This window comes from Sus scrofa, chromosome 15 (genome assembly GCF_054392235.1).
Source record: "Sus scrofa isolate SSC_HxYL_T2T_F1_AM1 chromosome 15, Sscrofa_HxYL_maternal_Yorkshire_Landrace_v2.0, whole genome shotgun sequence".
NCBI lineage: Eukaryota > Metazoa > Chordata > Mammalia > Artiodactyla > Suidae > Sus > Sus scrofa.
Window position 1 is genome coordinate 153,346,193 of NC_139397.1, and position 27,073 is coordinate 153,373,265.

A 27,073-nucleotide genomic window follows, 5' to 3' on the forward strand; every position below is an offset into this window, starting at 1 on the left:
GGAGCGAATGGCTGCAGAACACCCTTCGCTCTCACTCTGAGCCAGTCCTCCTCCCGAAAGGAGCGATTCCTTAAGCCGAGGGCAAGCTGCTGGCCCAGCCCCTGCAGGGAACCGGCCAGGCCGGGGCGCCGACCCTGTGGCCTCGCCAGCCGCACCGGCTGGTCTAGAAACACGCCCTGCGCCCCGGCACCTGGCGAGGGAACCTTCCAGAGGAGCCACACGTCTTCCAGCTGCAAGACGGCGGCCCCGAGCTGCGCAGAGGGCGCTACCGTCCGTTCGTCTTCACCCCAGTGCACCTTCCAGGGGGAAAGCCGGGCAACTGCTGCTCGCGGCTTCAACGTCCGGATGAAGCTCTGGGAATGAAGCCATCCGGGCATGTGACTTAGTCTCACTTCAGTGTATCACGTTTTCAACCATCAAGCAACTAAATTCCCTTTAAAAAGACAGCGTTCCTCTAAATAGCCGCACGATTTTTACTCCCCAGACAATGCGGAGCCTGCGACGCCCACGGTGACGTCTGGAACGGAGGAGAGAGTGCCCACACAGCGGGGGGACCGAAAGTCACCCCTCAGCCGGGTGAGCAGGGGCAACACGGCGGTGCTGTGCCCCGCGGACAGCACTTTGGCTGCGAACTCCCCCCAAACACAAATCCAGGCTAATCCAGAGAAACCCCAGTGCCCCTGACCAGTCCTCCTCAAAACTGTCAGAATCACCAAAAGCAAGGAGAGCTGAGAGGTGGTCACGGCCAAGGGAGCTTCTGCAGACATGGCCACGGACAGTTGTGTGCTGTCCTGCGTCGGATCCCGGAGCAGAGAGGGCGTCAGGGGGAAGCCAAGGAGATCAGAATACTGGCTAGACCTGAGTTAGCAAGAGTGCATGCACCCTGCTCGTCTCCTGTAACCACGAAACCCCACCGCACCGTGAGACGTGATATACCCACCTCTCCCCGTGGGAACTCGCGTATCCTCACAATTTTTCCGTAAATCTAAAACCATTCTAAAAAATGAAGCTACTTTTAAAAAGTTACGAATTTTAAAAATTAGATTTCCCCAATCGTTTAAATACTGATTAAGAATTTCAACATTTCTAAACATTAAAATCACAAGTCCAACATGGTAGATTCTCGTAATGCTCACAGATGGGAAATGAGACAAAACAAAATAACGGTGAGACCTGCGGCACAGCCTCACTGGGTCACTGGCCGAAAAGACTACGTCGCATGTGGCTCCATGAAACGAACCCGACCAGGATCCATGAAGATGCGGGTTCGATCCCTGGCCTCGCTCAGTGGGTTAAGGCGTCGCTGTGGCTGTGGTGTAAGTACAGATGTGGCTCGGATCCCCGCTGCTGCTGTGGCTGTGGTGTAGGCTGGCAGCTGCAGCTCTGGTTCAACCCCAGCCTGGGAATCTCCATACGCCGCAGGTGTGCCCCCCCCCCCAAAGACTACTATGTCCACCTGCCGGGGGACCAGTGCACACCACCTGCCCCCCAGCAACCAGGAAAACTGGACCACGTGTGAAAACCAAAACCAAATCTGTGCAGAGGCGTTAAAGGCAGGGGTCCAGGAGGGGAGCAGAGGGGATGCTGCGGGGTGGCTTCTTCCAGAGCCCCCCACCGGTGGGAGCGGGAGCCCGGGGCTGGGTGAGTGCTCAGCAGTGGGGACCATGAGGACAGAATCCGCCAAAGGAGAGGCTCCAGGCAAGGGCTCCGCCAGGAAGGGCAAGCGGGAAGCACACCGACCTCCCGAACCCAAGCTCGGCGTCCGTCCACGTGATTTCGGACGGACCCAGAGCTGCCCGCGACGTAAGGACACACTTCGACAGCGCTTCCCAACGATGGCTGGCGCTTAGAACACAGCAGCACCAAAAATACACGGGATGACTCACCACAAAAAGGATAAAGGGAGAACTGGTGTAAATGGTCTTAAAAGAGGTCCAGACACCACAGTTACCAGACAGCTTTGTAATTAACGAGCTCAAGAAATGAGATATCAGGAGTTCGCGTCGTGGCGCAGTGCTTAACGAATCCGACCAGGAACCTTGAGGTTGCAGGTTTGATCCCTGGCCTCACTCAGTTAAGGTTCCAGCGTTGCCATGAGCTATGGTGTAGGTTGCACACTTGGCTCGGACCCTGCACTGCTGTGGCGGTGGCGTAAGCCGGTGGCTACAGCTCTGATTAGACCCATAGCCTGGGAATCTCCGTATGCCATGGGTGCGGCCCTAAAAAGGCAAAAAAAAAAAAATGACATAACAACAAAAGTTCATTAGAGAACTTGAAGTTATAAAGAACGGGGGCACTGTAAATTAGCTATAATAAAAGAAAAAAGTTAAAAGAATGGAAATTCTAAGATCAAAAAGGACTAAAATTAAAACCTCAAATACAGAAAATACAAATCTAAGGAGATCAGGAAGAGCTGAAAAGACTAGAAGGCAGAGTGAAGGACTGCCAAAGGTTGTGGAGAAAACAGGGGGGAAGCTCCTGTGGAACAGAGAACCCGGTGCGAAGGTCCCAGGTGCTCAGGCGGAGCCCGCGGAGCCCCGGAAACGGCAGCCGACCTGAGGCGGAGCTCGGGAGACCTGAAACTGACAAGCGTCTGCCCAGGACGCTCTCGGCTCCAGGCAACGCGCAGATCACAGCCCCCAAGACAGCAGGATGCTCAGAACCAAGGCAGACCACCACCCCAAACACAGCAAACCAAGCCAACCCTGCGGAGGCGCAAGGACCATCCCCCCAACTGAGGTGGGCACTGCACGGGGAGGAGGGCCCGCAGGGCTTGGGGGAGGCCCGGGGTAACGGGACAGCTGAGCACGGGTGGGGACTGGTGACACACCGCCGTTCAAAACTCAGCACGTGGTAGCACACTGAATATCCCACGTCTATGAAGACATGTGTTCCCTGAAATCCCCCACCAGCTCACCCTTCTAACGCCGTGGGAAGATGGAGGGCGACCTCACGCACGCTCTTCAGAGAAGGGAAGCCAGGTCCCACCCACCTCGGTGTTTGATACCCGCGCCATCCCGACGGCAAAGCGGACGAGGAAATCACGAGGCCCTCTCCAGGACACACGTACAAACCCCCGGACTAAATACGAGCATCAGGTCCGGCGGCAGTAAAGACACGAGAGGGATTCAGCCCAGAAATCAAGGCGGGCCTCTAAGGAGACCGACACAGGCCAAGGAGTCAATCAATCAAGTTATCACGACTACATCAGCCAAAGAAAGAGGAAAATCAGCCAAGGCAGACCCAACATCCAGACCCGACAGACGCTCCTCGAAAACTGCTAATGCCGTGGACCTTCCTGATCTGAAGGGAGTGTCTACCACCCGCCCACAGCCAACAGGGCAGCTGGGTGAGCTACTGGAAACCTCCTGAGAGCGGAAGCAAGGGAAGGGCCACCACTGCTAGAAATTCTCCCCCGTGTCCAGACACAGCCAGGGCGCTGAGGCAACAAAAAAGGCATAAAGATAAGCAAGCAAACTGGACGGCCTTTTCCTCTTCTGTGGGACCTTTACCCGCCCGTGCTCCACAGAGACTTAATTTCGGAGGCTTGCAGGGTCCCCTGTTGTCATGACAGTGGCCCGGCTGTTGGTTGGCTGGAAACTGATTGACTCGGAGCAGCCTCATCACAGCCGGGACAGGGCCACCTGAACTTCCCCGCTTCCCTCCCCTCCTCGCCGCCCAGTGACCTCCACCAGGGCCCTGGCACACGACCTCCCAACTCCAAACTCATGCCAGGCCGCCCTCGGAAGCGAGCCTTGGTCCAAACCACCGCACCGGAGCAAACATGGCGAGACAGTGGTCCAGGCGTCTCTGCTTCCCGGTTGGATTCAAGGCACCTTCACCCGGGACTGCGGTCTGCCAGGGGCATGAGAACCTTAGGTCTAAAACCCTGTATGGCCCTGACTTAAGCGACGCTTCCTTGCTAAAACATGCTAACCACAACCTGACAGCACGGGGTGCCGCAAATTATGCCACAATTTATGAAAAACAAGCATCTGCAAAGCGCAACCCAACAGGGCGAGCCAGTCACGTATGACGCCGCCTCCTGGGCACGAGGAGCCTCTCCGACTCAGCCGGTCTGACGGGAGAGTCCTGGTCTCTCTGGGAAAGCTGACCTGTGTCTTCCCAGTCCCTGCCTGTTCCAACGCCACAGTTCTAGTTCCTGAAGCCAAAACCCTGCCAAGAGCTGGCTTCTCTCACCTCCCAGCCCAGCTGGGCGGCCTCTGCCCTGGGCAGGCTGGTCCCCGCCGACTGATCCCAGACTCCACTCCTTTAGCGGCCTCCCGACCCGCCGCCCGGCTTCGCCCGTGCCCCAGGCAGCCCGCTCTCTCATTAGGAACCAGACGGTCCCACGAAGTCCCCCCCACAGCCTGTGGGGACAAGCCCGAGCCCCACCTCGGCCCAGAAGTGCAGCGACCTCTTCTGGCCCGGTCCTCCCTCCTCCTCTGCTCCGGCCACGGCGGCCCCCTTACTGCTTCGCCTCTGCACCTGTTCGCCTCCTGCCTGGCCCCCATCACCACCTCCCGCTCACACGGCACCTTCTCAGCGAGGCGTCCCCACCACACCAAGGCTTCAGATTCAACCCCCCCTCATGGTGGCTGCCCTCTTCAAGAAATTCAATTTCCGCCAGCACTGCCACCACCACTTAACAAATTCTCGGGTTCACTTTGTTTATCCCTCTGAGGTGAGGCCCTGAGGCCAGCGAGTCCCTGCTGCGTCACGCAGCTTTGTTCCTGGACAGGCCTGGTGCCCAGGACGCGCTCGATAAATATTCAGTGGAGTAAAAGATCGACTGAATGAACACACGGAGGAAACACGCAGACGAGCAGAGGGAGCACTGCCTGCGGAGCCTGCAGGGAGCAGAGGGCGGCGGCTCAGGTCGTCCAAGGGCACAAGTTGCCCATCGGGTCACAGCGGCTCGGCAAACGCGCTGCCATGTAGGTGAAGAGAATGGAACACCTTGGGAGCTCCTGTCGTGGCTCAGTGGAAGCAAATGTGACTAGTATCTACGAGGACGCAGGTTCGATCCCTGGCCTCACTCAGTGGGGTTGAGGATCTGGCGTTGCTGTGAGCTCTGACGCAGCTCACAGATGTGGCTTGGATCTGGAATCGCCATGGCTGTGGTATAGGGCAGCAGCTGTAGTTCCAGTTCAATCCCTGGTCTGGGAACCTCCATATGCCACGGGTGCGGCCCTAAAGAGCAAAAAAAACCAAAAAACAAAAACCAAAAAAAGCCTCTTTTTTTTAACCTAAGTTCATTGTGTTTATTTGTGGCTGTGCCTGTGGCATGTGTAAGTTCCCAGACCAGGGATGGAACTGGCACCACGGCAGTGACAACATCAGATCTTCAACCCCCTGAGCCTCGGAGAACTCGCCTACCTAGGTCTACTTTACGTAAACTGTACGTCGGTAACACTCATGAAAAGCCAGTACCACTCATCATGACCAACAACCACAAGAAAAGACTACGAAACAAAGCCATGTTACTACGTTCCAGCAATGGCCTTGACATCTGGGTGAGCACACACGCCCTCGGGTTGCGACGAGGGAGGAGGGCACACAGAACGGACTCGAGCGGAGCCACGGAAGGGCTGGGACAGACGCTGTGGGTTTGGCATTTCAGCACAGGTGCTTCTGCCTGGCAGATGGGGGCCAGAGGGAGGGACTGGCCATGGAGGAGGCCAGAGAGGAAGCTGCAGGACGCATTTCAGGAGGATGACGTGGCCAGTACAACGCAGCGCTGATGACAGGGCCTGAAGGATGGGCCTAAGGGCACCAGCCACAGCCGGGAGCCAGCGCTGCCCTGCCCGCACGGCTCCCTTCAAAACAGAAGGGCAACCACAGACACACACACACACACCTGCAGGCGTCAGGAAGAAAGAAACACGCCACGGTGTTAACCACAGGTCCCTGAGTGATACCTTTCACGGTTTGATGTGTTTCCCCCAATTTCTACATTTATTCAAGTCACTCCTGAAACTGCCAACAGAACTTAGTTAAAAGAAAATAAATGCCAATGGTCGTGATGGTCGTTGTACAACTACCAACGTAACAGAAGTCACGGAGTAACTAAAAGGAAAGGAAAGGAAACGCCGTGTCTCAGGAAGGAAAGCGAGGGGCCGCCCAGCCAGTCGGTGCCACACGAGCCTCAGAGCGAGAATCACGGTGCCGCCAAAATGCTCAACTAAGGTTCCCAAAGTGCGGGCTGCTCAGCTTGAGGTTCCGATTTAAACACCATCCTTGGCACGTCTGCCAATAACCATCAGAAGCACGGCGGCAGGAGCCGGCCCATGCCACGAGGAGGCTCGGCTCCCACGGCGGCCAGGCTCCCAGCAGAAGCCACAGGACAGACGACCCTGCAAGCTGCTCTAAGGACAAGCGGTGCGCGGCAGAGGCCTGGAACCCAGAGCAAAGGCCTGGAACCCAGAGCAAAGGCCTGGAACCCAGAGCAAAGGCCTGGAACCCAGAGCAAAGGCCTGGAACCCAGAGCAAAGGCCGTCTCCGGCCTCGTGCCTGCCCCGCGCCCTCCCGTCCGCGTGAGGACCTTCTGCGCAGACGCACGTCCTCCTGGCGCACGGATGTGCCGCGAAGAGGGCGCAGCATCAGAAAGAGCAAGACCTGAAGAACAGGGAAGGGCCTGCCACGGCCCCGCACGCACGCCGAGCAGACCCCGCACGCCACAGAGCAGGCGGCTCTCCGACAGTGATGACGGGAAAGAGGGACACCAGAGAGCCCCATCGTAAGAGGAGGGGCCCTGCGCCCCGCCCCGCCCCGCCCCGCCCCGCCCCGCCCCGCCCCGCCCCGCCCCGCCCCGCGGGCCGTACCTCTGTGAATTTCTGGAAGACCCGGTCGCTCTGGTGCGCCCCGATGGTGATTTCCGGGAGATAGACGGGAATGGTCGTGTAATTCAGCACCTCCAGCTTATTCTGAACCCTAAAAACAGGACACACGTGATCACACCCACATCAAAGCACGGACAATGAGCTCTAAGGCTGATCTGTGAGCATCCGTGTAACAGCTGGATCGTTAAGCAGCCGCCAGCCCTTCCCGAGCCGTCAGCCCAGAAGCTGCCCTCCCCGGCCGCCTGGGCCCGGAGCTGCGGGGAGAAACGGCTTTCGGCTTTCGGAGCCGCAGGGCGAGTCTGCCGGGGCTCACGACCACGGATGACGCCTTTTGGGGAAAGGACACAGTTCTGAGAACCTACAAGAGGAGCCAAGTGAGCTTTAAACAAGGGAAGAGCGGGAATAAAACGCTACGCAGAGCTACGCAGAGGCTCCGCTCACACAGCAAACGCGAGGGAAGAGCGGCGAGGCCCTCTCGTCCCCTGAATGTGGGGCGCCCGCCCTCCGCCCAGAAGCTGAGGCCACTGAAGGGCTGACCTGGGCGGCGGAAGGGACGAGGGCTACAGGGACTCTGCAGAGGCGCGGGGGCGAACCGCCTCCTGCTCGCCAACGAGGACACACGTCCTTGCTTCACCATTTCATTTTATTTGATTAGCTTTGTAGGGCAGCACCGGCAGCACATGGAGGGTCCCAGGCTAGGGGCCGAATCGGAGCTACGGCCACTGGCCTATGCCCAAGCCACGGCAGTGTGGGATCCGAGCCCTGTCTACGACCTACACCACAGCTCACGGCAACGCCAGATCCTTAACCCACTGAGCGAGGCCAGGGATTGAACCCACAACCTCATGGTTCCTAGCTGGATTCGTTTTCGCTGTGCCACCATGGGAATTCCACCATTTTATTTTGAATGTTAAAATATTTCTCCTTTGTTATAATTTGCTTATTTTAAATTAAATTTAGTCTGAATATAACCACTATACTTGAAGATGAAGAGGATTTTGAGTGCTTTTAGGAAGAAACATTAAAACAAAGTCTCCTGTCTTAAGGGCTCAAAACAAAGAAAATAATTATTTTAAAAGGCCCTTCCCCAGCAATGACGTAGAAGGGCAGGAGACGTTTCTGTCGGTAGGGGCCCAAACGGAAGCTCTTTCAGTGGATCTGGCTTTCATCCACTCGGGGAGCGCAGGCAGAAGCGCATCTGAGGGTCCCTGAAAAAGCCGCGTCCCTCGCGTGAGGACTGAGAAGCCCGCAGACGCTGTGGGCCAGCGGTTCTCCCGAGCGCGTGTCCGCGGACCTCCGCGGACCTGCCCGCCGCTGTAACGCGCACCCTCAGAGAGGAGGGCGTCTCCCAGTTTGCGTTTTTGCTGTAGCATCTCTTGTGCGCCTGCATCAATGTGGTAAAGAGCATTCTGTTCATTTTTAACATGAAGAGAGCTGCTCTACATTCATTATATAAGGGTAATTTTTGATCTTACAGTAAACAATTTCAACTAAAAACGAAGCTTGTACTTTTAAATGTTAATAAGTATCAAGGTGGGGTATGATCTGGTTTTCTCCATAGTTTGAAAAACCTAAACAACCCTGAAAAATTGGAGAGAACGAACTGGCCCAGGAACCTGTGTAAACGCAGAGCAAGAGCGCCACCTACACGCACCTCGCAGAATGACAGTCCACACACAGACCCCCCGAAGGGGCTTGTCTTTGAACAAATTCCCCCAGACCGTCTTCGAAGCTTAAAAAAATTAATCTACAGTGACTGTCCCACCACGTACGTCAACTTGGCTAAACTGCTCTTTCACTTTAGGGCCACGAGCTTCGACGACGAAGAGAGCAGGGGGGGCCCACCTCGCGAAACGCCCCCAACTCAGCCTCCACCCAGACGCTCTCCAGGGGCAGCGTCGGGAGGAAGGGAGGGCCAGGGAGCCCCGGGCCCAGGGAGCCCAGCGCCGAGCACTGAGCCTGACAAGGGCACCCAGAGGAGGACGTCCCCCTCTCCAGCGAAGCCGGCGAACCCGGGGGACACAGCCCGCGGCGCGGAGACGATCCGAGGAGCCTGGCCACCTTACTGTTCCCAACGAGGGAGAGGCCAGAAAGGACGGGAAACGGAAACGGACCCATGACTCACCCCGCTTCCCGGGGCGCAGACTGTGTATACTTGCCCCTAAAGCGAGTCCAAGCATGACTTTACTTTCTCCTGAAGTGCCCAGCTCTGCCTGAAACCCTAGACCTCCCATGCCGAAATCATTCCCCACACCGCTGACAGCACCGGGGCTTCCTGCGAGAGCGACCCCGGCCAGCAGTCCCGGAGAAGCGAAGGCTGCGAAACCGAGGATGCCCGCTGACGAGGTTTGAGGCCGCGTCTGGAGGTCACAACCTCGGGTATCTGCTTAGGCTGCTATCACGGCCCAGAAGCCAGCAAGGGCGAGGGAGGACCAGGCCCTGGGGGGCAGCGGGCAGGGGGGCCTGACGGTGCCAGGTCACCGGCACAAGAAGGCAACCAGCCGGGCGGGCGGCGCCGGCCAGGTACGGATCGTGGTATGAACACCCGGTGCCGTCGAGGCTGAAAAATAAGCCCTCGCGCACACACCTATTCAGCAACACTCAGGAGTGCAGGGCACAAAGACGCTCGGAGCCAGTAATTTGGTCAGGTTCTGGACAAAATCAGTCTAACTGGTAAGTGGCATGTTTACCATAATTATCTCAGAAAATTGCTCATAATTTTCATGCGAGTCCCTCAAATTAAGAACTGGTACTTGTACAAAAATAAACACCATTCCACTGTGAACTGTTATGAAATATCCTGGGGAGGCAGAGGAGCAAAAGACAGGGAGAAGGAACACCACCCCCGACAGGAAAAAAAACAACGAACAGAACACTGTCGGTGGTAAACTCCGAGGGAACCACAGGCTCCGCTGTGACCTGACAGCAGCATAACCGAATCGCCGAGAAGCTCTCATCTCCAGACGGGAACTCCGGACGTGGTCTGGAGTTGCGGGAACACACACTCTGGAGTCCGTTTGGCAACAACGCTGTGCTCACTGCCGGGAAGCGGCGGAACCGTCACCCCACTGCGGCCTCGTCTCAGCAGGACGTCGGGCTGCAGGGCTGTCGCCTCTGTGCACGGCTGTCGCCTCTGTGCACGGCTCACGGACCCGCCCTGCAGGAGCAAACACTAACCAGGACTCCATTGAGTCTGCATAAAACAAGGGCCTGGAAAAGCTGGGAGGAAGAAGGTGAACACAGCCAGGCGACCAAGTGCGCTCAGGCTTTTCAGGACGCCCGGGCGGGGAGGTAAGAGATTCAGGAGACTGCACCCTGATGGCAGAGGCAGGGCCACATGATTAGGGCTCAGAATTAATCCATGAAGCCTGGATTCACGCCGCAACAAAGACATGCCGCTGAGGGATTCTGAGCAACAGAAAAGCAAGGTCACTGCGGCACTTTAAGAAGGCTGACCTGGCAAACGTAGGCACAGGGAAGGGAGGATGGAGAAGCAAGCAGCTGAGGAGCGGAGATCAGGGTCCAGGGCCCGGGAGTTCCCACCGCGCCGCAGCAGGTTAGGGATCCAACTGCAGCAGCTCAGGCGGCTGGGAGTATGGGTTGATCCCTGGTGCGGTGGGCTAGAGGTTCCAGCATTGCCAGAGCTGCAGCCTAGGTGGCAGCTGTGGCTCAGATGGCAGGCCCGGGAAGGGGGAGGGCAGAGTCCCACCCGGACTGACCCCGGGCTGGGAGGGAGGGTGGGCAAAGCGGCTGTGCCCAGGGCTGCAGGGAGCCGGTGGCCACACAGCCACTGCTGCCCTGGGACTGTGCCAAGGCCACTCGGCGCCCTGGTCCCTCACCTGCAGGATGAGCAGGAGTGCTTCTCAAAACACCCTCCAGGGAGGGTGCTGCGTGGCTGGGGGAGCGCAGGCGGAGTGAGGCGGGCCCCTGGCGGGTGGCAGGGGAGCAGCAGAGCAGGCAGGGAGCGCACGCGGCGGGGCTGGCCTGCTGTGCCTCGCGGGTGCTGCGGCTCCCACAGCTCGAGGTCTGCTGTCAACGGAGCTCAGCATGTTTTAGCAGTGACTCCTTTTTAAGGAAGGAGCACGTATTGTTTTTCGACATAATGCTGGTATCACACACCTAAGAGGCCACCGTCTGGGGTCCACCTGACTCGTCCACGTGCTGGGAGACCAAGACACCCACGTGACTCGCCCGACTGCCACGGTCCAGAGCCGAACCGGAACCTCTCTCAGGTCTGCCTGTTAGAGGCTCTGCTTTGAACAGGGTTCAGAATGCTAAGTGTGTCACCCCATTTAGGTAAATTTACAAAAACATCCACATGTAAGTAAGTTTCTGATGAAAACCAAATTTAACCACCAAGGGCTTAAAAACAAAGAGGGGCCCCGGTTCCGCTCCAGCAGAGAAACCCCTGGAAACCACGGCTCCGGTCCTACAACGGAGACGAACGAAGAGGCCGAAAGCCCACTGCTTGTCCTGGAACAAGAGCGAAAAGTCTGTTCTAACAAGGACGTTCAGGAGACGGTTCACAGGGCCCCAGGGACACTTCCTGGAGGGCAACGCCACATCAACCGCTACACAGCGAGCACCAGACCGACCCGGGGACTCCCTTCCGTCACCTCGGGACAGTCACCTGAAAAGGTGCTTATTACTGCAGCAGGAATACGAAGAAACAGCAACGACCCGAGAGGCTGCCTCTAAGCAACGGTAAAGGGATGAGGCCTGCATCTCAGAGGTCGACATCTTTGGGCCAAAAGCGAACATTTCAGGCCACAAGGGCTACGTTCCGCTTCACATGGTCTTTTTTTTTCTTACCATCTTTAAAAATGTTAGGGCCACTCTCACAGTTAAGGCCTGGAGGGGCCCACAAGCCACCACTGGCCAACCGCTGGCTTGCATTAGTCAATGGATTCACGCAGCATGAATAGCCATTAACATGACAAATTTTTAATATTTAACAAAATCGGGACATGCCCGCATTAAAGAGCAGGTCACAAAGACACAGGCACGATCCCTAAAGAGACTGGAAGAGCCTCACTTGGCTCTACACCCGCCCATGCACCCCCGTCCAGCCTCCCCACTCGCCTGGACCTCGTTCCCCCCCTCGAACCTTCAACACGGCCACTCTGGCTGCTGGCCCGCTTCTCATTTCACGGTGAGGACAGGAGCCACCCGAGATGCTCCTGTGCCCGCAGCCTGCCGCCACCTCCCCGCCCTGCCCGGCCCGAGACAGCGCCACCTCGCCCCCTCCAGGCCAGGCCTCTCCCTCTGCCTCTGCCTCGAGGGCCCCAGGGATCCTTCCCGCCAGGACGGAGCGCGCTGCTCCCTCCCCAAAACACACACTGTTCAAAATGAGTAACGGTGCGCGTCTCAGCCACAACAACCACATCCAGAGGTTCACGGGGAAAGTCGTTCGCTTTCAAGCACAGGACGCGTTCCGCCAGTGGCGTCAGTTTTCCTGGACACGCTCATCTTGGGAGGCGGCCACGCAGAGGGAAGCAGGTGCACTAGTCACGGAGAAGCGGCCCTCCACCTGCTTCGCACTGGGGGCCGCGCCCCCTCGGCTGAGGCCTAGTGGTCGCCAGGGCAGGGTGGGCCGACACAGACTTGTGCTCCCAACACGGACCTGGCCCCGCCACCGCGAGCCTGGGGCGCCAGCAGCAGAGGCAACGCGGGGCCCCAGGGGGCCGGCTCCATGGGCCCCTCCGCCACGAGGGGCAGCCCCCATCCCACAGGGAATCATGTTTTCTGGGTTCGGCTCTGCCTTCCCTGCCTGGAACGCTCCAGCAGAAGCCCAGCTCGTGGGCCTAGAACTTTCTGCCACCGTCCCTCTTGGCAGCACCCAGCCCCGGGCTCCAGGTGCCGTGTGGTGACCGTGACGCCTGCCTCCCGGCTGGGAGTCTGGGATGCTTACTGGAGCAGAGGGCGCCGACGCGCCAGGCCCCCGACGCGCCAGGCCCCCGGGAGGAATCCCGGCCACCGAGAGTCTGCCGAGCTTTCTGCCCACGTGTGACCGCGTTTTTAGTGCTGAACAGAGCAGCTCGCTCGGTGTGTCCCCTCATCCGCCGTGGCCTCTGCTCTATGACCGGTCCCTGCCCCCACATCACCAGGCCTCCCCCTCCCCCGCTCCAGCCACGGAGGCCGCGGGCACCCCCTGCCATGCTGCTACCTGAGCCCCTCCAGCTGCCAACACCCGTGCCCCACGCTCAGGCCAGAGGCCGCGGGGCCCCTTCACAACAGGCCTTCCCGAGGCCCTCGGCAGCCACGCTCCACCCGGGACTCGGTGCCCCTGCTCCGGCCCCCAGTACCACGGGCTCCTGCTGCGTGGGGACCCCGCCCGCACCCATCTGTCACACAGCCCCTAAATCTGGAACAGAGCCTGGTGTACGACGGAGGCCAAGTATTTGTTGACCGCTACTGCAATCAATTAATTCCTTGTAAGAAGAGAAAAAGCAAGGGCCGATTTGCAGGCAACAGGAAGTACGCCTCGGCGCCGGCACCGAGACAAGTGTCTCCCGCAGGCCGCGGCCCCGCTGGGAAGCCAGCCCCCCGCGCCCCCGTCCCGGACTCACAGCATCCTCAGCCTGTGGAAGGTGCGGTCGTCCTGGTCCGGCCACGGGCCCTTGTCGCACTTCAGGTACTCGATGTCCTCGACCACCTGGACAGGGGCATCGGGAGGGACGCTCAGTCTCAGACTCTGCAGGGGGTCGCCATCCAAGTCAAAGAGCCGGACAGACGGCCTTCAGCGAAGCAGGGGTGCGGAGGGAACACCCCCAAGGCAGGCGCCCCCCTTTTCCGGCCACGCCCGCAGCACGGGGACGTTCCCGGGCCAGGGCTCCAGCCCGAGCCACGGCCGTGGCCTGAGCTGCCGCACAGACAAGGCCAGGTCCTTGGCCCGTCGCGCCCCAGGCGGGGTGTGGCTGTCACCAGGCAGGAGCTGGAGCAGGAGTGGGTGCAAAGAGCTCTGGAGGCAGGACGACCAGCACTCGTGGCCGACGCCTCATGTGCCCCGCGGAGCTCTGCTCCCGAAGCCGAGACGCGGGAGAACCAGCGTGGCGCCCAGAGCTCCGGGAGCCCCGCTCCTCGGCCCGGAAGCCAGCGGCGCGTCCCGCCTGACCTCCTGGGGGTGGGGGGCAGCTGCCTCAGGCTTTCTCCCCCAACACAGCCAACCAGGACCGCTCTTCAGGTTTCCAGAACCTGAGCGCGTTCGATTATAAACTCAAGTAATGACACAGCCTTGGAGAAAATGTGGTCTTCTCGGGCCCACAGGCCACTAACGAGTCTGACAAAGGAATAAAAACAACCCTGAACCACAACTCGACATCATCGCACATCCACGGACGCGAAGGCTGGGGGGAGGGCGGGGGATGCAAGTGAACTGACCCCGGGAGAAAGAACCAGGCCTGAAAGAGCGCCCCGAGCCGGGCTCAGAGCCCTGCGGCCCGTCTGGGAGGAGGGGCCCGCGCTCTCCAACCCCCCGCCCCATTCCTCCCCTCCCCTCGCTTCCCATCCCCCCCCACCTCTCATTCCCCCCCTTCCCTGCTTCCCTTCAGAGCTTCTCACTAAAGCTGGCAGCTCTGCAAAGCTTTCTGTCTGCTGCCACCACCTACACCTCAACCTCCAGTAATAAAAGTGCTATTTTCTTCTAGAAATTCTTCAGTTTGTTTTACTTTGTAGTAATTTGTGCCTGCTATGTAAAACGTAGGACCTTCTAAAAAATCAAGTGGACGGTCCGCTGCCTGAGTCCATCTGAGAAATGACCCGCCCTCCTCTCCTTTATCTTACGCCACCCCTTCCCGTACGGACCGAGCCACGTGAAAGTCACACACGGGCATGGGCACGGGTGGCGCCTGCCTCGGGACTCCGCTCCATTCGGCGGTCAGTCCTCGTGTTTATACCACAGCGCCTGCATGACCCAAATGCCGTGGCATGGCTTCCATCCGCGAAGGAACGTGCTCCTGCGGGTTTTGGCTCTTCCTCCTTAAGCTCTCCTGGAAACTGCAGAGGCTGGCCCCAGGCCCACGAGCACCTACTCCTTTGGGGAAAGCTGGCACCTCTACACAGCTGACCCCTGAGCAACAGGCTCCACGCGGTGAAAACGCCGAGCGAGCCCAGCTTGGAGGCGGCCCCGTGCCCGGCGCAGGACGTCCGCCTCCCCGCGCTTGAGTGCACCACGCAGTGCAACCCACGTTGTTCCAGGCCACCTGTTACCGAATCCTCCTCCGTTAACCACCTACCACCCGCTTAACAAAACGCGAGGTGGATAAACGACGGCTCTTTGCACGTCGCTATTCCACAGTTTAGAGATCCTGGAAACTGAGTCACGTGAGAGAAAAGCAAAACTCATGACCGGGGGAGCGTGGCGGCTGCTTGGGACTTCTTCCCGATTACAGGCCACAGGCCCGCAGGAGCTGGACTCGTCATCTGACGGCCAAAAACCGAGTCTAAGGATGATTACAAGCTTTCCAGCCGCTCCCTTACCTTTTCTGCATCTTCGGCTTCCCTCGCACTGTACTGTAACACCTCACATTTTTCGCTGCAAGAGAAAGGTGACATCTCATGTACGTCTCCCAGGGGGACCTTCCTGTACAATGAACACGTGACATCGAGGCTGCCCTCGAAACGGCAACACCTCCGTCTCTGAACAGGCTCGCGGGCTCTGACTGGTGAGGGGCAAATCAGGGGCAGGGACACGCTCCAGGCTGCACGGTGACAATGGCGGGCCCGTGTCCTGATGTTCCCCGACGGGACACCACCCCCTCCCCGGGCAGAGACCAGCGCCTAGGCGCCACCTCTGCTGCCTCACAACCACCTCCAGGAGCCCGGGCTGCCCAGGAGGCCACGCGGAGAGCGGCCCCCGCGAGGACGGTGGACACCAAGGCAACTTGCTGGGAAGCTCCTCCCCGTGGGGTTCTGGAGCAGAAGCTCTCCAAGGGGGCTTTGGGACTGAGGTGCCCGGGTCCACGCTCCCTGCCTCCCTGTTTCGTCTCGGAGCCCTGTGGCCCCCTCGCCCAGACTCACAAACTTAGTATTTTCCTGCACTCTGGTCTTGAGAAGAGAGTGGCCCCACCGCAGGCGGCCCTGCCGTTTCCACTCGGTCCTCACAGGCGAGCAGGCAGCAGAAGCCTCAATGCTCCCCCCAGTTTAAACAGCGAGCCTCTCTCCCCGCGTTACCAGACGTGACCTTGTTTACGGTCACAATTTTATAGTCACTTTCAAATCTGAAGTAACAAAAGCGTAACACTTTCAGGTAGAAAGAGAGGCTTACGTTCGCTAAAAGTTTGCGAACTACCACTGGAAACCTGCAGCAGAAGCATGATTCAAACCCCCGAGTTCGAGTTTCTGGCGGGAGTGACGGTGGTAAGTGACACCCTGCACAGGACGTGCGTGAGGGGACAGAAGGACTGGCTGGAAAGAGTACATGCGAACACACATCCCTTGGTGCCGTCGCTGAAGAAAGCGGGGGGTGGGGGTGGTGGTAGAGAACCCAGGGGGCAAAGGTCTGGTGGTGCCGTGGTTTAACCCAGACACCCCAGAGGGCGACTCTCAGAAGTACCCAGAGGTGCTGCTGGCCCTTCACAGCCGAGCGTGGACTCGGAGCAGGTCTCCAGGCCTCCAGGCCCCGTGCTGGTGGACAGGACACTTCAGTGCCACCCAGAGTCAAAACGGGGGACCTCTGATGCCAGGACCTGTCCCAGAATATGGTGCCAGCTGACCTCTAGCCGCAAAAGGTGCTAAAAACACAACAAAAAGCCCTGGCAAAATAAGCCAATCAGAAAACAAGTGGACCAACCCCAAGGCGAGCAGATCAAATGGCAAAGCCGGCTGCTGTCCTTGCTCGTGACCGTCAGGCTGAAGCCCAGACGGCATCCCGGGATGAACGCGCTCCCCGGGACGGGCCTGGGGACCCGCGGGCGTGGGGCTTGGCGGCGCACACCCGCCTGCCCTGGCTCACCTCATCTCGGGCAGGAAGGTCTTCTTGTAGGCGTTCTCGATGTCCTGCAGGTAGGCGGCGGTGATCTTCATCTCGTGCGGCTACACAAAAGCAGAGAAGCCCGTCTGAAACATCTGGGCTCTCCCTCTGCCCCGGGCTTCGCGGAACGTGAAACAAACAGGGAGCACTCTGCTCCTAGAACAAGTCACGCCGGGGGCTACAGGGACTTTGGGGTAAAAGAAAGGGGCCTTGGTTCCCGTGAGAGCAGTTTTCGCCCTGCCCAGCGAGCAGGCAAGTGTGGCCTGGCGGCCCTACGGCACGGCCTTTGTCTCAGAGACGTGCACCGGAGCAGAGCCAGGTCGAGTCCCCTTACAGTTCCAGGGCCCGGCTTCCCGCTGCGCTGGGGCCAAGCGCAGGCGCGGAGAGAGGGCAGGCCGGGCAAGGGGCTGGCCCGCGCCTCCCCAGCTCCCCTCGGCCCCTCCCGCCGGCGCCATCGCCCGCTTCCCTTTCACGTGGCGTCTGCTAAGCCCGTCTCAGAAATTTAAAACTCTAGTTAGGAGCAGCGAGCTTCCATACACAAAACCTCTCACGGTGCAGCAATGCTAGAGGCTAAGCTGGCTTCCGCCTGTTGGATTTTCGCCCCGGCACCTGCCTTCATTTCATGCATTTCGTGTTCATTTCCTTGTTTACTGTTAGTCTCCCCACGAGGATATAAGAACACACATTTATTAAGGACAATAAAATAATGCTTGACGAAAAGTCTCTTTTCTTTGACTCGGTGGTAATCTGACCTGGGGACAGGACTCACTAAGTAGTGAAAAATAAAAAATGTTCAGAGCTCTAACCTGTTCCTCAAGATTCTTTCTGAAATACAGAGTTACCTAGAAAACGCTAAGTTTCTATCTTCATATTTCTCAGTAATTGTCACTTTAATAACCAAAGTATTCAGAATATTCCACTGAGTGATAATGAAACATTTCTGACTTGCAGTTCCCTCCTTTCGCCACTTTGGTGTCCCCCAAAGGCTAAACTGCAGGTCACAGGAGCCAGCGAACCCCGAAGCTTTCCAAGGCGCAGACTGGTCGCCAACAGAGACAGAGGCCACGTGGGTGCCTCCTACCCGGCTCTCCCAGTCCCTGACGAGGCATCCCGGGAACCCACAGGGCGCGGCCACCCTTCCACCCCAAGGCGCAAAAGGGAAACACCACTGCGGCGGGAGGGACGTTCCCAGACAAGAACTGGCGTGAGGGCAGAGGCGGGCCTGTGAACCTGCTGGCGCCTGCAAGGCCGCCTGGGGAACGCAGGCTTCCCAGGCACCTGCCGCCTCAGGCCACTGCGGGAGCGCAGGCGTGGGGAGCTCTCTGCTGCTCTTCCAGAGCCGCGGGGTAGGAAGAGGAGGACGAGGCCGCGCTGAGGAAAGAGACGGACCAGGAAACGGAGAGGGTGTTGGGGACTGCTTCCAACCTGCTGGCGACGCCACCAGAAAATGGAAGGGGACAGGGCGGAAAGCAGCTCCGTCAGGAGCTGTGCCCAGGCTCACAGCGGGCCGGGTGACCCAGGGGCAGGGGACGACGGCACCAGCGGCGGGAGAGCACGGGTGGGGAGCAGCGGGTGCTGGGGCCCGGGAGGCCGACTGCAACACACGGTGCAGGGCGGGTCTGAGTGGGACGAGGGGACACGGGGACAGGTGGGTGCCAGACGAAGGCCGACTTACGTTGCCCTTCTTCTGGATGCGGCTCTGGATCTCGGGGACGGGCACGTCCACGTAGACGACCACGTGCGGGGGCAGGTACTCGCAGGCGGTGACCTTCTTCACCTCGTTGTAGTGCTCCACGCCTGGCACGAGAGCCGCCACCGCCGCCTGTCACCCGACCGCCCCAGCCACCCTGCCCGCAACAGGAGGGCAAAGGGCCCGCGGGGCACAGGCGGCTCGGAGCAGGGCTTCCCCCGTCTCCAGAGACCAGAGCGTCCAGCCGGCGAAACGGGCCGCCTACACAACGCCAAGTATGGGGCCTTAAGGCCGGGCTCACTCTTGCAGGACGCTGACACCTGCGTCCTGGCTGCTCAGATGCACGCGGGGCTGGCAGTGCGCGGGGTGCCATGCAGCCTCGGTGCTGCCCCCTCTGCCCGGGCTGGCAGGAGCCGCACCTGCTACCCGCAGGTCCCCCACGCGCAGCAGAGCCGGCCGGCCGCCTGCACCCCAGAAACGCTGGCTGATGGCCCCCTCGGTATCTGTGTGGGAGGCAGGGCTCTGGCCGCTCTTCCCCTGGGGGACGGGCCACCCACCCGGACGGGCCCGCTCGGCTCGCTTCCGCCTCCCTGTTCTCAGCTCTCCCTCACTGCCCAGACCTGAGCCGCCGGCTGCTCCAGGCGCCCAAGATCGTGGGTGACCTCCCGCAGGCCCTTCCACAGCCCCGCCCGGCACGCGCCTGGCTCGACACCCCAGCCACCCCGGTGGGACCCCGCTCTCCTCGTGGCCGGCTGCTTTAGCCAGGAGTCTTGACTCCTGTCCACTGGCCGCCTGTCTGGGGTTTTTGACAACCCCCAACACAGTGCTGGTCCCTAAAAGCACTGGGACAGCAGGGGCTGGAGAGAAGGGGGGCGGAGGCTGCTCCCGCAGGTGCGGGCCAAACCTTGAGGGTGAAACCACGGATCAGAGAGAAGGGGCACAGGCGTGCGGCCAGGCTGGACCCGGAGCCGGGGGGCGGGGGGTCCTGGGGACCTGGGACAGCACGCGCCCTCACAGGGAGGTGAGTTTCGGAGGGAAAGACGGCAGAAGGGACTGGTTTTTCCCTGTGGGATCTAATGCCTAAGGGCATCCCTCGTCTGTGTAACAGCCGTTCCCCAAACGTGCGCCCACTGCAGGCTGAGTTAGCAGGGCCTCTCCGCGGGGACCCCACGCCCGGGGAGGCCAGCCCGCCCCCGACTCACACTGCTTCCGGATGAAGCCCTGTCTGTACATGGCCTCCAAGAACACAAAGTCACTGTAGATGGAGCGCTCCAGCACCACGCCTTGTCCTGTTGAAAACACGGCGACAAAACACAAGCTCAGACGGGATCGCGGCAGTGCGACCAGTCAGGCCTCCCGCTTCAGAAACGGGAAAAAAGAGTATTTACAACCCCATTTCCACAGCAAACACGTCAGAAGAACACACATGCATGTCTACGTGGGAAATCATTTTCAAAAACCACAATACTTTTCCGGATTTGGAGAAACAATGTTTGGTTTCCTTCCCTCAGCCCTGACACAGCATCCAGCGGACAGGGAGAGTCTTGCTTTTTCAGTCGCAGGCTTCGCCTTTCAACCCACTGCAGTCCTGCTCCCACCCCAGGCCTGGGCAAGACCCCAGGGGCGCCCCCACCCCCGCCCACCTCCCAACCACCGGCTCCAGCTCCCGCCTCGGCACTCGCGTTCTCAGGGCACGGCCCCCAGCCCTGCCGCCCCCACCCTCAGCAGGGGGCATTCTCACAGCAGGGCCAGCCCCCCACCCAAACCCCTCACGGCCCCTCTCCCCTTCAGAGGAGAACCCCTCCGGCCCCGTCCCAGCCCGCTCGCCGCGCCCGCTCCCTGGTGGTGGCCTCCTGATGGTCAGGGCAGTACACGGGGACACTCAGGCCACTCAGAGGGCCGGTCCCCAGGGGCCCCCAGCACCACCCCGCCCACTCCTCTCAGCTGCAGGACTTCACCACTTCAAGCCCGTGGTCACGAGACGCCGGGCGCCCCGCTCTTCAGGCAGCAGGGCTCTCTGTGCTTCCTCGGCCCTCCTCCGAGGGAGTCACTTGTGCGGCCTTGTTCTGGCCGCACCCCCTTCTCAGGCTCCCTCTCTCCTCACCCTCACCTTCCGAGGACGCATGTGCCCGCAGCCTCCTCGGGCTGGGACGGTCCTCTCGCACGCCTCACGCCACTGGACCTGGCTCAGCGCTGCTGCTGCAGAGCGCCCCCCTCCCTCCCCGACCCCACGCTGGCCTTGGATCACAGTGTCACCTGACACGTTTCATCCATCCGCTTAGAGCCGGGCGTGGAAACTCCACACAAACCAGAAAGCCCACCGTGGTACACAAAAATGAAACAGCACGAAGTGAATTTTATCTTAAAACAACGGTTAACGGATCCCAGGAATTTCCCGGAACGTGCCTCATCCAATCCCCTCAAAAAGGCTCTGGCTAGCGGCGCTCGGAGACAACTAGGGCTCCCGGGCAGAGCGCGCTGCCAGCCCCCGGGCCAGGGCTACTGCACCTGTGCTCAGCAGGTGCTCCAGGGCGTCCGCGTACTGCAGGAGGCGGCTGGCGTACAGCCAGGACTGCAGGCGGTAGCTGTTGCCGTCGTTACTTTTCGGGTCGTCATAGAACTTCTCCAAACTGCAGTTGCCGCTGAGCTGTACGTCCAGGGGCTTCCCGTCGCCGGTGGTGCTGTCGGCGTAGTGGATCCCGGCCTCGGGGAAGTGCCTCAAGCCTGCGGAGAGGAGCAGCGGGAGGCCCGTCACTCGGCATCAGCGAGCAGCGGGGACTCGAGGCCACCACCGAGGCCAGCTGGTCAGGACCCGGGGAAGGCACCCCGACCCCTGTGCCCGCGGTGTATAAAAGGAACACACGAGACACTGAAGACACGTCCCAGCACGTGTCCCCGGGCCCTCGGAGGAACTCCCGGTGAAAAGGAGAGAGGCCACAGCTGTGGCACCCACCCGACCGCTCCTGGAGTCAGGAAACGGCCGAGCCTGTCCTGCACCAAGTAGCTGTGTGACACCTGCTTCTCACGAGGTCACCTGCCTGTGCCAGGAGTGACAACACTGGCCCTGGGTCAGAGGGCGGTTACACGATTCAAATGAGATGGCTCATATGCAAGTGCTCTGCTTTAAGCCTCAAGATAAAATTCCAATTCAGGGAGTTCCCCTCGTGGCACAGCGGAAACATGCCATGAGGTTGCAGGTTCGATCCCTGGCCTCGCTCAGCGGGTTAAGGATCCAGCGTTGCTGTGAGCTGTGGTATAGGTCGCAGACGCGGCTCGTATCTGGTGGTATTGTGGCTATGGCTGTGGCTGGCAGCAACAGCTCTGACTGGACCCCTAGCCTGGGAACCTCCATATGCCGCGGGTGCAGCCCTGAAAAGGACAAAACACAAAAGACAAAAAAAAAAAAAAATTCCAATTCAAACTGACAACCAGCACGGATTTTTTAAATTTCCCGTATCTGAGAGATTAAAAACAGCCTTTTCAATAAGTATTTCAAAAATGTAAAATACCCACCTTGGGCCCAACTCTGCCTACTCAGCACTGAAGTAAAGATCAAGCTCTAGGTTACTGCAGAGCTGAGGAAAAGCTCTTCCTCCGCGTGGCGTGCGTGCCTACCTAGCTTCTCGGCTATTTCTCTCGCCAGCCTGCCCTTTCCGGAACATATGTTGCCGTCCACAGTTATCACTTTGCTGGTTTCCGTCAGCTTCCTGGTCGTTCTTTCCCCAAGGATGAAGGCCAGAGGGCCATACTGCAGCCTGCACGGGGCGCCCGTGTGGATTCCGCCCTGAAAGACACACAGCACACAGACCACATGAGCATCCGGCTCACGGCCGCACCAGCCACTATCAGCTGTAAGTGCCAAGAAGACCCCGGGTGACAAAAAAGCCAGCATCTACATCTTTATTACTTACCTGGCTATGGCTTCTGAGCCCCGCCCCCAACCTAAGTCCCTAAAGACACAGGGGACTGTGGGTTTTGATCACTGCTGATCCTCAGGGCCGGGAACAGAACATACTTCCCATGTACACTAAAAACTGGATGGATGGATGGAGGAAAGAAAGGCAGCAAGGAGGGGGCTGGGGGAGACAGGGAGGAAGGGAAAAAGCACACTTCTCCAGGCCTGAGCGCTGGACCTGCCTCTGAAAGTTCCTGAAAACGAGCTAAAACTGAAATGTAACATCCAGACCCTGATAACGCCCAATCTGCTCCCCCTCTCAAGCTCCCACCCACCACCCACCTACCTAGCAGAGCAAAGACAAGAGGCAACCCTGATACCCTCCTCCCTCCCCCAGCTCCACAATCACTCACAAAACCCCACGGACCCCAACTCTTAAGTCTCTCTGGCCACAGCCCCAGGACACAGATTCCTGGACATCTCACATCCACAACGCAAACGCCTGCTTCACCTCCAGTCTCCAGCATTCCAATCTACTCACCACCTTAAAACGAAAACAATCCTCCCCCAAAATACACAAAGAAGAAAAAAAAGAGAAACCACAGTCACAAGGAAAACAAAGCCAAGAAAAACCAAGATGCAACAGCCCCAGTGTGTGTGTGGAGACTGCAGGTCAGCAGCAAACACAGGGTAGGAAGGCACGACTGGCTCCGGCACAACACGGGTTTAAACTGCGCCCGACTTCTTTCAACAGTAAAGACCAGAGTGCTGCACTGTCTGTGCCTGGTTGATCCTCCGTGGCCAAGATGCTGGGTCCTAAACGGGACACTAGGGAAAACCGAGGAGAGCTGGGAAAAGCAGGGTTTCAGTGGCTTAAAAGAGAGAGAGGGCACTAGGGCTGCTAATCCTCTCTCCACGGTCTCAGTCTCATCCTCCTGCTCTGGAAGCACATGGAAGAAGTGATCTTTCATGACACGTTTTCGATTCCTGCGATTCTATCAAGTAACAAGCTGTAAACCCCAGCATCTTAGTCATTCTTCTCCGGACCCACTGAGGTCCATCTGCACACCCTTCCGGGAGCAGAACGCACAAGTGGGCAGTTTCAGATGCGTCTATGGAGAGTGTCCACTGCAGGAGAGCATCACCTCGGCTATCCTGGGGCCCTCACCTCCACCACACAGGGATGCACACACGGGCATCACAAGGACAACCACCTGTCTTTCTTCCTTTTTGCAGCTTGATTTCTCTCCTTACAACATGCACGGCTTTTTAATAAGACTGCCGAACTGTTCTACTGAAAATCCTCTGCTAATCAAAACCCTGAGCATAGACGTCAAGTCCCTTTAATTCGACACCAACGATGCTCCAGCCACTAGCAAACCAAGACGCCAAGACACAGCCATAGTCATGGAATAAAGTTCCCCTGAGGTTTGGAGCCTCAGTTCATGTGCCTGTCTTGTGGGCTCCGCGGGCAATGCCATTCCCCTGTTCTCTACTGTACGAAGTTCCAATCCTTCCATACCTAAGCCGAACGCCTTCTCTCGTTTCTGCTCAAAGTCATTAACCGGCGCTTGACAGAGCTGCCACACGAATTAATGCAAGAAGGAGCGCGCGTGCCCCAGGCTCCTCTGGGCTCACGCGCACCTGCTCTTTCGTCCAGCGCACAACCGCGCTGGGTAACGACAGCTGCACACCGGCCTCCCCCAGCAGGGCGGCCAGGCGGCGCATTCAGCCCCTGCCCCAGCGTTCTGCTTGCAGCAGAGAGAAAATGGCCCGGAGGAAGCCTGAGGCCGCTCCGAGGTCCTTCCTCCCGACTCGGGACCAGATGCTCTAAGGGTCAGTATGGGTCCCCCGAGAATGACCCCGGGAGCCACCTCCTGGGGACCCGGGGACGTGAGGAAGGGGCGACTCCAGGACAGGCCAGGTCCCCACCCGCGGCTCCCGCCCGCCGCCGCCTCACCACGCGCTGGGCGACCGCCCCGAGGCCCCGCGGGACCGCGGACGCGGACGCGGGGGCCAGTCTCAGCAGCCTCAAGGCCATGGCTCCGCGGTCTGCACCGGCTCAAGGACCCGAGGGGACGCGGTCGCGCCGGGGTCCTCTCCCGCGGCCGTCGCGCCGTCGTGACGTCACGGCCGGGGTGCCCGCGCCGCGCCTGTCGGGAACTTCCGGGCGGCGGGCGCGGGCGCCGCGAGGGCGGTCGGGGCAGGGGCGGCGCCGGCTCTGCTTTCGCCTCCGTCTCCGGACCTTGCGGCTTTGGGCAGTTCCTCCCGGCGCTCGTCCGCGGCCTGAGCTCTAGCGGGAGGCCCGCTCCCAGGGGAGGCCGCTCGGCCGCCGATTCTGAGGTCCCGCGGTTCGGGGAGTGAGGCAGCCCGAGACCTCGGAGGTTTCACTGCGCCTCATCCCACGTCCAGGACGCTCCCCTCCCCGCAGACGCCCTAGACCCGCCGGGGCCGACTTCTCATCACAGTATCGGCAGCTCGCAGACCTGCGGAGGCTAAGAAATGGCCCGGGGCTGGGGCAGCGCAGTGGAAGGAGGGCGAGCAGACGCAGGACGGGCGCCGGCCCCGAGCCGCTGGGAAGAGGGCCCGTGGCCGGACCTTCTCGCCCCGCGATGCCAGTCAGGGCCCAGGACCGACTGCCTGGCCGAGGTCCGCGCATCCGCCACCTCTGCAGGGGTCGTCTCCCCGCCGCGGTCTCCTCCCAAGGCCCATCTCCCCGCCGGTTGGGGCTCTCGTTCTCCCTGGCCGGCCTGGTGGTGCTGAGACCTGGAGTAGAGACGAAAGCTCTCATTCCGTCGTTAAGACCGCAGCCCCTTCAGGACTTGGGTCCTCAGGTCGGCTCAGGGCAGCACAGGTGACTCCAACGGGGAACTTCTTTCCTTCTGCACCTGTCCTTTGACAGGTCCTGTAATCTTCAGGCCCCGCCTCCTGCTTATTGACTTCAACACCCTAACGTTTGTTTCATCGAACTTGTGTTCGGTTTTCAACTTTTCAGAATAACCATGGAGTTGTAAACACATCCTTTCAGTGGATGCTTCTCTAATAGAATAACTGCTTGTCCAAATGCGGTTCCCAGGCCCCAGCACCAGAGGGTCTGACTCAGAAGATCCGCTTAAGCCTTCAGCTGACTCCTCTGTCAGCGATCCACACCCTACATTTCCGGAGAGCAGGGGCCATGTCCAGACCCTACGCCACTGTCTCCCAGCCCCAAGCCAAGCTCCTGACACATCACAAATACAGTTGGAGGAGCAGGTGTGACCAGGTAGCCCTAAGTCATCCAGCCCCGTGGAGTCCCTACTTATACTATCTGAGACCTGACTCCACATTCCAGAATCTCTGGGAAGCCCAGTGTGCTGGCCGGTGTGTCTGAGAAGCTGGGGGGTGGGGGACACCTCCCTTTCTTGGGCCCTGCCCCATTGTCCACCCGGGTTGGCATTTTGCCTCCAGCACTCCACTTGTCTGTCCCAGCTTCACTCCAGGCAAGCATGCCCTTCATCTCACCTCCCAAGACAGAGTTCTGAATTTAACAGCCTTTACTGACGGCACAGTGAAAAAGGGAGAGAGATCTCAGTAGGAAACAGAAGATAGCCTTAAATAACCTGAAGTTAAATATCACATATCACTGTCCTGAGGTTTTGCAGACAACTTTGCCACAAGGAATCAGCCTCCTGGGCACCTTATCCACCACTCTAAGGGAAACCACCTCTCTGTCAAGGGCCTTTCCAGGCCTCGCCTTCTCTCCTCCTTGGTACCCACCTCCAGAGATGGCTTCTGAGACAGGACAGGAGACAGCATCACTGACACAGGCCACCTCACGGCCCTTCACACTAGCGCTTGTGATGAGTATTGCAGGGAGCATGCTTTGTTATAGCTGATGTTTTTCAACTACTTTTACAAAACCAAAACTTGGTTAAACAGAAACACCCTTGCGTTCGAGTAAGTTGAGCTCTTGGTGCACAGAAATGAATGGTACATTTTAATGTCCCTACTTGTAAGGCCATTCACATCGATACCTTACGGGATCTGGACAGCCAGCCATGACCAGATACTGCCCTTTTCTATCCAGGGAGAGGAAGAGGAAGCTTCCCTGGGGACAGTCACTTCCAGAAGAGCTCTGTTTATAAATCTGTCTTAACAGTTACAGTTCCATGCAGCTTCAGCGCGAATGACAGTACACTCGCTGCCGTTTATGAATCTATCCTAACAGTTGCAGTTCTGTCCAGCTTCAACGTGAATGACTGTACACTAGCTGCGGGACAGCGGTGAAACCACATGAGGGGAAATTCAGTATTAGCTTGTAAGAGAAAAAGGCGGTACTTCTGGATCAGTAGGAGACAGCGCAATAGCAAAACAACTATACTGGCCTCATCCTGAAAGCACATAAAGGGCAGCAATTTACCAATTAACCTCTTGATAAAGAACATCTCCAAAATCCATACTTCGCATTGTACCGACGCTGTCTGAAGCCATCTAAGGAAACAGGCCAGGACGTTGCTCTCCCTGCCCATTCAGCAGAGCGCCGGAGGTTCTAGCCAGGGCAACTGGGCAAGAATAAAAAGGAAGTTAGAGGCGTACAGATGGGAAAGGAAGAGATGAGACTGTCGGGATGTGGAAGAGCCAAAGCAATCGGAAAAAAAAAAAAAAAAACTAGAATTCAGCAAGATTGCAGGATAGAA

At 59.0% G+C, this 27,073-nt stretch overlaps 1 protein-coding gene across 1 annotated transcript in view; it reads right to left on the reverse strand.

Annotated features, from left to right (window-relative positions):
* Positions 1 to 24,497, reverse strand: part of NDUFA10 (NADH:ubiquinone oxidoreductase subunit A10) — a 32,863-nt gene extending 8,366 nt beyond the window's left edge. Inside the window, exons 1-9 of the mRNA XM_003133785.6 lie at positions 24,358 to 24,497; positions 22,118 to 22,286; positions 21,011 to 21,226; positions 19,705 to 19,791; positions 18,488 to 18,609; positions 16,795 to 16,874; positions 15,321 to 15,375; positions 13,412 to 13,497; positions 6,825 to 6,933 (exon numbers count right to left, since the gene is read on the reverse strand). Coding sequence (XP_003133833.2) covers positions 6,825 to 6,933; positions 13,412 to 13,497; positions 15,321 to 15,375; positions 16,795 to 16,874; positions 18,488 to 18,609; positions 19,705 to 19,791; positions 21,011 to 21,226; positions 22,118 to 22,286; positions 24,358 to 24,438 — 1,005 coding nt within the window. The 5' untranslated portion in view covers positions 24,439 to 24,497. The remainder of the gene's footprint in view (positions 1 to 6,824; positions 6,934 to 13,411; positions 13,498 to 15,320; positions 15,376 to 16,794; positions 16,875 to 18,487; positions 18,610 to 19,704; positions 19,792 to 21,010; positions 21,227 to 22,117; positions 22,287 to 24,357) is intronic.
* Positions 24,498 to 27,073: the final 2,576 nt, after the last annotated feature.